We start from the raw sequence: 12,182 nt of genomic DNA on the forward strand, positions 1-12,182 counted from the left end.
TGGCATGCGGGAGCGCTGGTCTGCGCCGGTGCCGCGGGATGGTTCTGCGGTACCGCTCGTCGGTGCCGCACTATGGTTCCGCGGGACCGCGGTTCCGCGCATCCGTCCCGCGGGATCGAAGCCGTGCCGCGCTGAACGATCTGACCGCGTATTGATGCTGTGATTACATAGCGATCCCGCGTTAACACTGTGCGGAAGAGGTATATTTTTACAAATTATTCCTATGCATGTATATAAATGCAAATATTTAAAAAGAAAATATATTCTCAAATTTTTTTCTGTAATCGCCAAGCTGTTCAGCACACTGGTCATGTTGTGCAATACGAAATATCCTGCTAGCCATATGATCCATGGAACATATAATGAGAAACTATTTTTCTTATTTATCAGGCACGTTCCTCGTTGCAAAGTCCCAGAAGTTAGAAACCTATCACACCTATGCTATACATCCCAACAAGAAGCCAAGAACCAGAATAATCCACGAGATGCCAAAATTGGCCTTATTTTTCAGCCGTGTTCTACTTGCTCCTCTTGTAGATCTTGTGCAGAAAAGATTTCAGAACCGCTCGTACTGCTTCATTCGGTTGTGCTTCGATGGCTGAGATCAGCTTTTCATAGCTCTCCCTTTCATACTCAGAAAACACCCGCTGAAAGATTTAAAAAAAAATCAGGTATGATAAATGAATTTGTCATGGCAGGAAAGCACGCGGCAACTGCAGAAAGAAATGAGTAAACAGATACAGATCACAGCATTTTTTGGGTAAGCGTCTCGGTTGCATATAATATCAAGGCTTCATTGCATCTTTTTGTAAAAAGTCGAACATTCAAAATCAAGGATTGAAGGCTGAAACTTGGCTGGATTATACCATCTTAAGAAAAAAAAGACATATTTTTCAACATTGAACGACAAAATGGAAAACAAAAAACCATTTTATGTATAAAAAATATTTTAAAAGAAAACAAAAATAATGGGGGAACACCTGGAGATGAAGTTCGTTATATAGATCCTTCACTTTGGCAACACAAGCTGGATCTGATTTCCCATAATTTTCCTGCAATCATGCCATTCACAGAATAAGACGTCATGCTTAACTATGCAAAGATACAGTTTAGTACTGCGCGGGGGCCTTACAAACAAGACTCCTTTTTGTTTCTCATCAGCGCGCTCAAGTGCTTGAACAAATAGCCAAGAACACTTGAAATCTTCAATGTCACTTCCTATCTGTGGTAAGATTGCTTGGGGATCAAGTCCAAAGAACATTTGATAGTGTACTATGAAACTTGTGATAGTACTGCAGGAGTGTACTTACCTTGCCAATAATTTCTGGTTCACCAAAACAGTCCAGATAATCATCCTGGAAAGAAAACCTTACTAGCGATACTGATATGAATGAAAACAGAAAAACCAAGAAGAGAAGCATTCAAGTGGAAAAGAGAACGAAACATCAAGATGATCTTACCTGGCTTTGAAAGTAAACACCCATCTCAACTAGGATATGCTTCACTTGAGCATAATTGTCCAAACTCTCATCAAACAACAGCAGTGCGCATGCAACCTTGTAAGGTTGAAAAAGTTTTGCTTGTGAATACCAAACAAAAACAACCACAAAACTCAACCTCACTACGACATGTGCACAAGCATTTTTCCACAAGATGAATTACAAGAAGTTGTTTCTAGGACTATCAAGTTTCATTCTGAGCTATATGTACCCCTGTTTGTGAGGAACCATGCTCATGAGTCATGAGTCATGGTACAGCGAAAGCTGATCATTTGAATTAGATTTCTAAGTTTACTTTGATTAGCCACATATTGGAACAGTGTAAGTATTCATGAAAAGTATAAAACATTTCCCCAAGGGGCAGCAAAAGCGGAAACATTTTCTCAGTTTGAAGAAATCGACGAGCAACAGCCTGAATTGATGCTATAAAAGTTTCAAAATATTATATGGGAGTCATTCATTTTTACCGGCAAATAAAATGAATAGTAAGCTGTCTTATATTCCACAATGCGCCTATATCTGCATAAAATTCAAAAATGATTATTATCAAGCAAGAAGAGTAAAAATGAAACTGACAAACAACTGCCTTCTAGGGCACTAAGCAAGCAGTATGTCAGTATGACACCATGGAGAAATTCGTAATTCAGTGGCATACACATGTACATTATACTTGTTCAGATCTTTCCTTCCTTCATTTGTTGTAATTTGATCTAATAACTGGCCTGAAGTTGTCTGAATTTCAACCTAGGGAGGAAGCAACAAAATTATGCTTCAGTAATGAAATTGGTTCTCAAATAAGAGAAATCCTAAGAATGTAAAACTACCTCATTGAATAAATCTAGGAGATCAACATAGTAACTTTTTCCACGAAAATAGCGCCTAAAGATCCTTGAAATTTGGCTGCGAAGGACGAGTCCATCATTTATAGCTATGAGGCCGACCTGCTCAAGGTAGAAAATATGAGCTAAATCACCATTTAACCAAGACAAGGAAAGGACTCAAATTGTAAACAGCATTAATCTACATATCTATATCATTCCTTGCATCTTATGCTAGTTACTAGATAATCAAGCTAATACCATGATCAAACCTATCCCTAGTGTGGAGCTGCCCCTTGCTATTTAGCCAACAGTAGCATCTGAGAACAATATTATCATCCGTTATTATTTTTACCTTTTCCTTTGTTTAGTTGGAGTACAATCATAACATTTTAACAACACTCGAGAATCTACAGTAACACAAGGACATTTCTATGTGGACAAGTTAATCCTACTTGACAAACCTTGGGAAGCCTAAACCAACAGGGTTTTCCTCGTCGAGTTTGTGAGTTATCCATTATATCATCAAGAACCAGAAAATAGGCCTGAAGCTGCAGGTTACTCAAAGAACAAAAAAGTTTAGAAAATATTTTGCTAATATTGTTGTTTCATAATCCCAGGTCACTAAATCATACAAGTATCATGTACCCATTCGATGCCCCAACCAAGGATGCATGCAAGAAACAATTCCTCCTCGCTCGGTTCTGTTGCGCTAGCAGCTTTCAGTATTTTGTAGCTCTCAACAACAGCCAAGCCACGGTTCAATTTTCCTGTACAAGAGCAGAGATCTTAAATGACTAAATCACTTGCCAACCATATCGCAATGTGCCATTGTTTGGTTTGGTCGCATTGTTTCTGAATAGCATGTTTTTCTCACCACCAAGCACGTTGTAGTCCAGCATCTGTTCAGAGATAAGGTTCAGTGATTTTTTTTTTCAGCTAAACATTGACAAATTGCATTTAATACCCAAAAAAAAAAACAATGAAGAAGTTGCAACTTGCAGATCGTACCAAAGCTAAAGAGACAAAAAACATCAAATATTTCATGTATTGTAGTTTATCTAATTAAGGACAGTGCCCCCCAAAAAAAAAGAAAAAAAAACTTGAGGAGTTACGAGTTGCACTGACGCTCTCGAGCCATTGGATGGCGTCGTCGTTGAAGTCGAAGGAGGGGTCCTTGAGAAGCTCTGCCTTGAGTGTGCCGTACACCCGCCGGAACGTCGCGGCCGCTGTCTCCGCCGCCGGTCCGCTCGCCCCCGCACCCGCGGCGGCCATAGACCCCAGACCCCCACTCCGCCGCGCCGACCCGCGTCCGCGTGCGGCAGGCAGAGCAGACGAGCGGCGAAGGACCGAGGAGCAGCGTGCGGCCCAGCCGTCCCGATGGCGACGACGAGACGGGGCAGGCGGCTTCCGTTGCGTTGCGTCCGGTGTGCGTGCGTGGCGCGCGCGCGCGCGGCCCAATCGATCTCGCGCGGTGGGGGTCGTGACGTATACGTCGTGTCGCGTTGCGTCGAGAAATTTGCTGCGGTTTCTCCGATTCGTCACGCCGTGCGCGCGCCAACGTGCCGTGCGTGCGTGCGTGGGTGGACTGGAGCGAGCGACACCGGCGGCCGCGCTCTCGTGGGGTCGTCGACGACGTCGTTGGCGGCGTCGTCGTTCTCGACGCCTCGCGATCAGACGGCGACGTGGTCTGTCCCCGCCTGAAAGGACTGTCTGTCTCGACCCCGGCGGGAAAAATCGCCCGCGTCTCCACCACTACTTTCCCTGCGCGGGATCCAGAGGCGGTGAAGGACCGCAAGGATTTCAGACTTCAGAACTATACCTGCACTGCACTACCATCAGAGTTACGGCGTTTCAGCGTGCGTATGTTTCAATCTTCAGATGAAAATGGGAAGCAGATTCAGCCAAAGACCATGAATTTGATGGGTAATCACAATAGATCAGCAGGATGAAATTGTCTGTTCTGGAGTGTGGCTTAGGCAATTCAATTCAGAGTTTCAGAGTTCTGACTATTCAAGCAATTCTGACTCGTATACAAAAGTAGTACCTCTCTAGCCCTGGGAAGTGGCAAAAGGACTTAAAAAAGGAGGATAAATAGAGGTAAAAATGCAATTGCACTCTTGCAGTAAGGTTGGCCTGGTTAAGGCCCTGTTTCTTTTAGCTTGGGATTATTATAATCTAGATTATTGAGTCAGATTACTATAATCTAGATTGTTATAATCTGTAGTAGAATAAGTGGTTAGTTGTTTCTTTCCTAGATTATTAGAGCCTAGATTATTGGGTTTGCAAGTCTAAAGAGGGAGTGGGGTGGCATGATGGGTAATTTTTCACCCAATAATCTAGAAAAAGCTCACCTAAATGAGCTTATCAGATTATAATAAGCTATCTTTTAGCTTACTCCTAATAATCTGGATTATAATAATCCTAAGCTAAAAGAAACAGGGCCTAAGTTTGCTCATCCGAGGTGAAGTGCGATGAGTACCGCTGCGCCAATCCGCAGAAGCCAAGCGTTCCTCCCGTATGGATCATCACCACTTTGGTTCTACTGTCTCCAACACATAGATCCACAGCTTGCTCCCAACCAGCTAAGGTGTACATTGGATCCAACAGGATACCAGTTTGCTGCGCAATCTGGCGGCATAATGCAATTTCACCGTTCAGCACCTTGCCAAATCTGAACAAAAAAAAAAAGGCCCCAAGAAAAATCAGTATTCGAACGCAAATTCTAAAGATTCTAATAGCAAGAACTAAAGGCATGAGAAGGACATAATTATTCACCAAAACAAATAATAATCAGAACATCAAGTCCACTTCAACCGCCGACTATAATATTACCAAGAAAATTACTAGATACTAATAAGGAAACTAGTACTTAGTAAATGAACACCCTCAAATTACAAAATCATGAATACGTCCAGAATGTTCTGTAATTTATAGTGACATGCCTTGAAAATGACCCAAGACAACATTGTATTGCAGAAACACTTGAGAAAGCAGCATGTATTGAATAAAATGAATGCTCAGTAAAATGCAGCATATTAAATTAATTGATTGAAGCATACCGTCTTGGTGAAAATCGTTCCACCCATTCAACTAAACTGTCACCAATATCATTTTCTCCCACCATTTCATGGTAGTTGTTATGGCAAAGCTTCTTAAAGTCAGATATTAAGGACTTCTCTCGTTCTTTATATCTTTCGAGTGTGTCAGCAAGCATGACAGCAGTTACTCTCCAATGCAATCTGCAAGGATCGTGAGAAAAACTGTGATCTCTAGCAAAGATGGATGGAGAAAGCAACAACATAGACATGGAAATACTAGGTGATGAACATTTTGATTGACACGATTTTTAATTAGTATTGCTTGACCAAGTTAAAATGCACCACATTTGTCATCAGAGACATTAATTTATCCCAATTTTTCTTTGATAGATCAAGTGCAAGAACTGTTCTCATTGTTGTGCTTTAGATATTCCAAAAGTATCTCCAACAACAAAGCCTTTATATAAAAGAAATGGAAAATCATGATACCTGTAATACCATTAGAAACTCTCAAAAGTTCAAAGTGTACAAAAGCTGTAATGATAACTCTCAATTTATTCTGGCAGCATAATATGCAAGTAGTATTAACAAACGCACCCTAGACATACCGCTCCAAGAGCTAACCCCACAGCTGTTGTGCCTGTCCCAGCATCTACCACGACATGAACATTCTCATGTTTATGAAATGACGACAGATTGTAAAGGTACTCCACTAGCCGAATAACACCTGAAGGTACAACAAAGCCATGTGAAATATGCAAGATTCCCTTTTCTTTGGGGCCCAAGTTAAAGGTTTCAGATTAACAAGTGAATAAGAAAACAACATACTGTGAAAGCAAAATTGACTGCCCTGATCCTAATACTCAAAGTGAAAATTTTCAACCTATAAGCAAATATAGCAATACAAGGACACATGCATTCTAAGTTATGGGTATTAGATTATTCTGTTGTCGAAAATTTATTTTTACTGATGAACGGAACTAAAATCAGGAGTTCAGGGCAAAAACAGTCCATTACTTACCTAGCAATGCTTGGACGTCACCAGCCCCTTCCTTAATAATAACTACTCTTCTCGAACCAATTTCACAACCATTATCTTCATCTAAAACAAAATCCTCTTTGCTAATATCATCAGCCCACAACACTGTACCACCTGTGCCTGCAACTTTTCTGGCGTGATTGTAAAGCATTTCATCTCTGTGTGCGTACACTGACCGAGAGGCATAAGCCACATTGCCAAACATCAAAGAGATAAGATTGTAGCCTGTCGGGATATCTGGCTGTTCACCTCTCAGCAATATGTGTGGCCTCATTCCCCACTCAGCACAGTGGACCGCTAATGCAGTAAATGAAAAAAAAAAAGTGAATGCTATGAGCAAAGCAACATTTTCGTTGGACTCAACCGAATTCAAGAAAGAAAAGCAGCACATTCACTATATCAGCGCGCTAATCAAGGGACAAATCTGCATGACCTAGAGAGCAATTTTGCAGGGATGCATTGGGATCGTTTACCAAGGCTTATAAGGTCATAGCTCATGTAAAGAATGAACTGGAAATTACACACAGATTCAAGTGGAATGAAGAAAAACAAAATGGGTAATCCATATCTCACCAGTGGCCGCAGCATGGGCGCTCTGGCAACCCCCACAAGTCACCTGCAATCCGAAGTCCAGAACAGTGAAGATACCATCAGATTTGAAAAACAAGATGTGATCAAGGCTGGGTGAAGGGGAATGCAACGGTGAGCACGGACAACGTCAGTAGCGCCGCGGCGGCGCAGGAGCGGCAGGAGGGCGTCGAGCTTGCGGGCCTTGTTGCCATTGGCGAGCGGGTGGAGGAGATCGTCGCGCACCACCTCGAACCTTGGGCGGCCCTCCTCTTCCCCCTTGCCTCCGTTGCGCTTAGGCGCGGTGGTGAGGTTGGAGAACGCGAAGTGGTGAGGAGGGGACGGCGGTGAGTGGGAGGGGAGGACGGAGATGGTGTGGACTTGGGTGGCCGGAGAAGGAAGCATCCACTCCGTGGCGGAGAGAAGATTTGCGACCGTCCTGCCGCCGCCGGCGAGCGCCGGCGATGGCCGCATGAGGAGATGGGCAGATGGCGGCCGGGGACGGGTCACGTAAAGTCAAAGTACGCCTTCATGAAGCGTTGGCGGAGAACATGGAGTGTTGGTACGTGAGACATTACGGTCCTGATTGGGTGTTGTTCGGAGTAGCAACTACTAATTGATAACCAGTTTACGAGAATTTGGAGAAGCTAAAAAATAACTCTTAGTTTCTTTTTTAAAAAAATTCTGTAAATATATTTCTCAAGATCTGGATGAAGGTTTTGATTATAAGAAGCTCGCTAAATATGTCTGATATATTGGTATCTCAGGTCTCACGATACACCATATTTTTTTTCTTTTCGGTGAGTGGATAAACTAGAAAATTTGGAAACCATTCTCTTAGACATACAACTACAAGTCTACAAACCATGGAGCTAACTAGGGATGAAAACGGTTGGAAAAACCCTATACCGTTTTCATTTTCTTTTTTTTTCTTGAAAACGAAATCGGAACGGTAGACCCGGAAATGGTAACGATATCGGTAATATTGGTATATCGGAAACGGGATCATCGGAACGGAATATACCGATATTGGTCGAAACTCGAAAGTCAAAAATTCATGTCGAAATTAGCGGAGTGTGGCATAGCACACATTTAACTATGCACGTAGATATTTTTTAACTTTATTCTTGCATCATCACACTCCACATAACACCGTTATATGATAATTAATGATATGATAATAAGTTTGACAAACAATATAAACAAAGTTCAACAATGCTTCAACATCGATAAGTTGAGAAGACCAAAGTTCAGCAAAATCCACATGCAACGTCATAGGGTTAACAATATTTTCCCTAGTCACTTCCACTTTTTTATAGGCTGCAAGCCTACCAAGCTTTCTTCATTCATAGGCTTCCGATGGGTTGGGCTGGCTGAGCCGCTGGGGAACTTTCGGATTCTTTTCGGAATTTTAACGGAAATTACCATACAAATATGGTTACCGATAAAACGGTCGGAAAAAGCCCGTCCCATTTCCGCTACCATTTCCAGAAGATATTACCGTTTCCATTTCCGCCACCGTCGGTTACTGAAACCGACTAAAACGGTTGGTGCAAACTGGAAACGGTAGCCGGAAGTTTCCATACTGTTTTCACCCCTAGAGCTAACCCATAACTTCTACAGCAATACCAACAGTAAATAGTCTCATTATACTTTGGTCCTAACATGCACTACATTTCACGACAATATTTGATTTGCCATTAAGACCTTTTTTTCTAAAGATCTATAGGGAATAATTCCAAATTAAGATCAATATAACCTATGCAAATCGAACGTTAACGTGCATACCAAATGAACTTTGTTAGGACTTAGGGTACGTTTGAATCTCCAACTTAATTTAGCTTTTCATTAGCACGCAAAGTGAGATAAATTATTAGCACATAAATAATTGAGTATTAGTTATTACAATTTAAAAAATATGTTTATTTGATTTTTAAAGATATATATATATATATATATATATATATATATATATATATATATATATATATATATATATATATATATATATATATATATATATATATATATATATATATATATATATATATATATATATATATATATATATATATATATATATATATATATATATATATATATATATATATATATATATATATATATATATATATATATATATATATATATAAAGTTCTTTTTTGAAAAAAAGTATAATTCAGCAATTTGAAAAATGTGTTAATGAAAAAGAAGGAAGTTATAGTTTAGAATTGAAGAAAAGAATGCAGACTTAGGAGACAATCATCGTCAACAATTTATTTCAGTGAGATGATGCCATGATGACATCATGCATGTGACATACATATGCTGCCATGCAAGTGAATACTAACATGGCAATAGGCAAACTTACAATTTCAATGACAAGTTGTAAGCGCAAGGAACTGACATTCCGGCTCCAGCTACTACTACATGCTAGAAAAATGAGTGGTAGAACAAACTGCCAGTCGGAGACGACAACAAGGGAGGTGGACATGACCATATAACTGATTGGAAAAGGCTATACGTCCTAACTTTTTCTTAAATCAAATGGTTGAGATGATTGTTAGTAAAAGTTTAGTAAGAAAAATTTAGTACGGTAGCATTGCTCTAATTGATTGGCATATCTTGATCTTTGATGGCACTATGGCAATCACCTTACAGCCAAGTGAAAGGTGCCAACTAATTGAGATGGAGAGATTTGTCTAAGAAATGAAAATGAATTACTCCCTCTGTCCAAAAAGTCCCATCCAACCAAAATCTCTTGTATTTTGGGACGGAGAGAGTACTTGGCTAAAACATGCATGCTAAGGCCATGTTTAGTTCCCAAAAACTTTTCGTAAAAACATCACATCGAATCTTTAGACACATGTATAGAGCATTAAATATAGATAAAAAGAAAAAACTAATTGCACAATTTGCATGTAAATCGCGAGACAAATCTTTTGAGCCTAATTAGTCTATGATTAGCCATAAGTGCTACAGTAATCCACATGTGCAAATGACGGCTTAATTAGGCTCAAAAGATTTGCCTCGCGGTTTCTAGGTGAGTTGAAATTAGTTTTTCATTCGTGTTTGAAAACCCCTTCCGACATCTGGTCAAACGTCCGATGTGACACCCAAAAATTTTCATTTCACCAACTAAACATACCCTAATTATACAATAAAATCATCTTAGGCCTTCCTTAGAGTGGAGGAAGCTAGAAATTAATAGAGGAATTGAACTAAATCCTGTTAACTCCTCTAAAATCCCTGATTATTTTTTTTAGGAAACCCCGTTAGTTTTAAGTCCTAACGAATAAAATTAAATTAGCTGGTCACATCGAGCATTCATATGCTCCTCCTTGCATGATAAACCAACAAAACATTATGCGCCTGAGGTGATTGACACATCCACAAAGTTAAGATGTGGCGCATTATTCTTCAGTAGTGCAAATTGAGAATATATAAAGGCAAAATCCCTATCAAGTATCAAACTGTATTGGAGAAAAAGAAAGCAGAATAATTATATTTGACTGAAAGCAGTAGGAAAATACATAAGTATTACTAAGGTATTCCCTGGGTTAATGGTTACAAATATTTTTTTTACATAAAGGAGAAGAAATTTAAGGATACTGACACCAAAAGCACGCACCGAAAAATATTTTCGTGGAGATTTTGGATGGATACCTAAAAAATGCAGTTATGTACTGTAGCCTATTGCATCTTTTTTCATTTTTTAAGGGTAATACTAGCCTATTGCATCCTGGAAAGGTACGGTACATTTTGTTCCTTGTACATCTGTAGATTCGTCAGTGTGCCTTTTTGGTTTTTCTTTGTCTACCCGATCGAGAGGAGTCTTTCAGTGTCTAGGTGGTGTCCAATTTTGCCTTATTATCATGGGACAAAAATTAGTGGTCCTAAACTTCATACCAAGAACTAGTTTTTCTTGGTTCGTCCATTACGAACAGATGTTGTCGTTAATAAAAGAGCTATTTCAAGTCGTCCTATCAAAGAATTTTCATATATATATACTCGATAATGGTCTTCCAAACTATCAGTGGTGGGCAATTGTTTGGAGCTATATATAAGAAAAGAGTCATACATATGCCACTGGATGTGTCTATACGATTGCAAGTAATCTGAGAAATCCCGTTGACGAAAACAATATGCAGTTGGCATGAAAACAATATGTTTGTACCCTTATACACATCTCTCACAGGTTCAATCATGCATTAATTTACTGTAGCATTTCAATCTAAATTATTGATCATGAATCAAATGGTCGGGCGTGCGCCTAATTATACACTTTTATCATTGTCCTCTTTTGGTTAGCGACACGGCAAATGATCCATATTCCTTTTGTGCTACTCAACCTCTGCTAGACTACCGATCCGGATGAACCGTAGAGAATGCAAGTATACTACTGTTACCTCCGTTTTTTTAATATATAACTCAATTTTGTTTAAAAAATGCCAACAAAATGTCAATTGCGTTATATATTAAAAACATGTGATGTGAACCAAACCATTCCTTATATAGACAATTGTATTCTTAGCCATGTTAGTAACTCTAATGGTGATTTATCTTTATTTTCCCAACTTTGTAATCTTATCCTATTTTTTTTACTAAAGCTTATGCTTGCCCGGTTGCCCCTATTCTGTTAGGATGGCTTTAACAATGCGAAAAATTCATGCTAAAATAGGAGCAAAATTCATATCAATAGGCTTGATATCAAATCATGGACAAAATTACAAATCCATCGTGAAAGTAGGGACAAATTGCAAGGGCAATACATGTCTTTACACCATTATATTAAGTCCTCTAAGCGAAACATCGGCAACACAAGATTCAGTTAAGAAACAAGGATAAAATCACAAAGTATAAAAGAGGCAAGAACACATTTTTCCGTTTCTTTGTAAATCTGATGCGGTCTCAGCCGAGGTTGGTACGGTAGATGCACGGGCGAAGGGACCATGCGTGTGTCTCACCTGATCGACTAGCCGAGGTCGGCAGTACAGCAACCCATGCCTGATGGAACAGCTGATGTTCTCGCCTCACCTAACAAAACTTTAGACTTCAGTTGAGCTTAAGTCTGAAGTCTGAACTCGAGTCGGAATAATTAATCGCTGCTGTCCTGGCCTAGATAGCAGAGTTCCTTTCACAACCTTGGTCGTTGTCTGTTTGATATGAGTCAGTTTTTGGTCACGTAGTAACCTTTACGTTGCAAGAACAACCAACC

At 39.8% G+C, this 12,182-nt stretch overlaps 2 protein-coding genes across 8 annotated transcripts; both read right to left on the reverse strand.

Annotated features, from left to right (window-relative positions):
• Positions 1–360: 360 nt before the first annotated feature.
• Positions 361–4,929, reverse strand: LOC4323892 (farnesyl pyrophosphate synthase). Of its 6 annotated transcripts, none has more exons than XM_066312052.1 (12): positions 4,800–4,929; positions 3,195–3,219; positions 2,966–3,087; positions 2,782–2,868; positions 2,324–2,440; positions 2,155–2,243; positions 1,967–2,018; positions 1,461–1,556; positions 1,311–1,355; positions 1,133–1,222; positions 981–1,052; positions 361–647 (listed from the first exon to the last, which is right to left on the reverse strand). In XM_066312052.1, the coding sequence occupies exons 2-12, from the start codon at positions 3,217–3,219 to the stop codon at positions 519–521; spliced, it is 924 nt and encodes a 307-aa protein (XP_066168149.1). In that variant the 5' UTR covers positions 4,800–4,929; the 3' UTR covers positions 361–518. The 6 variants fall into 6 exon arrangements, with proteins under 6 accessions (XP_066168149.1, XP_025876026.1, XP_015621771.1 ...); XM_026020241.2 differs by lacking the exon at positions 4,800–4,929 and adding an exon at positions 3,446–3,780 and having other exon boundaries at positions 2,170–2,243; XM_015766285.3 differs by lacking the exon at positions 4,800–4,929 and adding an exon at positions 3,446–3,780 and having other exon boundaries at positions 2,953–3,087.
• LOC9270375 (putative D-cysteine desulfhydrase 2, mitochondrial) lies at positions 4,264–7,467 on the reverse strand. Of its 2 annotated transcripts, XM_015766281.3 has the most exons (6): positions 7,112–7,467; positions 6,971–7,013; positions 6,380–6,694; positions 5,956–6,085; positions 5,380–5,559; positions 4,264–4,991 (listed from the first exon to the last, which is right to left on the reverse strand). In XM_015766281.3, the coding sequence occupies exons 1-6, from the start codon at positions 7,436–7,438 to the stop codon at positions 4,763–4,765; spliced, it is 1,224 nt and encodes a 407-aa protein (XP_015621767.1). In that variant the 5' UTR covers positions 7,439–7,467; the 3' UTR covers positions 4,264–4,762. The 2 variants fall into 2 exon arrangements, with proteins under 2 accessions (XP_015621767.1, XP_066168599.1); XM_066312502.1 differs by lacking the exon at positions 6,380–6,694.
• Between the last annotated feature and the right edge of the window lie 4,715 nt (positions 7,468–12,182).

Source organism: Oryza sativa, chromosome 1 (assembly GCF_034140825.1).
Source record: "Oryza sativa Japonica Group chromosome 1, ASM3414082v1".
Classification (NCBI taxonomy): Eukaryota; Viridiplantae; Streptophyta; class Magnoliopsida; order Poales; family Poaceae; genus Oryza; species Oryza sativa.

Excerpts from the sequence above, each read along its gene's own strand:
- LOC4323892 (NM_001424315.1), bottom strand. The coding sequence starts at position 3,592 with ATGGCCGCCGCGGGTGCGGGGGCGAGCGGACCGGCGGCGGAGACAGCG. Across the intron at positions 2,441-2,781 it reads GTTGGTTTAGGCTTCCCAAG|GTCGGCCTCATAGCTATAAA; the intron begins GTTTGTCAAGTA and ends TACCTTGAGCAG. Across the intron at positions 2,019-2,154 it reads AACAAGTATAATGTACATGT|ATATAGGCGCATTGTGGAAT; the intron begins GTATGCCACTGA and ends AATTTTATGCAG.
- LOC9270375 (XM_015766281.3), bottom strand. The coding sequence starts at position 7,438 with ATGCGGCCATCGCCGGCGCTCGCCGGCGGCGGCAGGACGGTCGCAAAT. Across the intron at positions 7,014-7,111 it reads GCCGCGGCGCTACTGACGTT|GTGACTTGTGGGGGTTGCCA; the intron begins GTCCGTGCTCAC and ends TTCGGATTGCAG. Across the intron at positions 6,695-6,970 it reads CGCCCATGCTGCGGCCACTG|CGGTCCACTGTGCTGAGTGG; the intron begins GTGAGATATGGA and ends TTACTGCATTAG.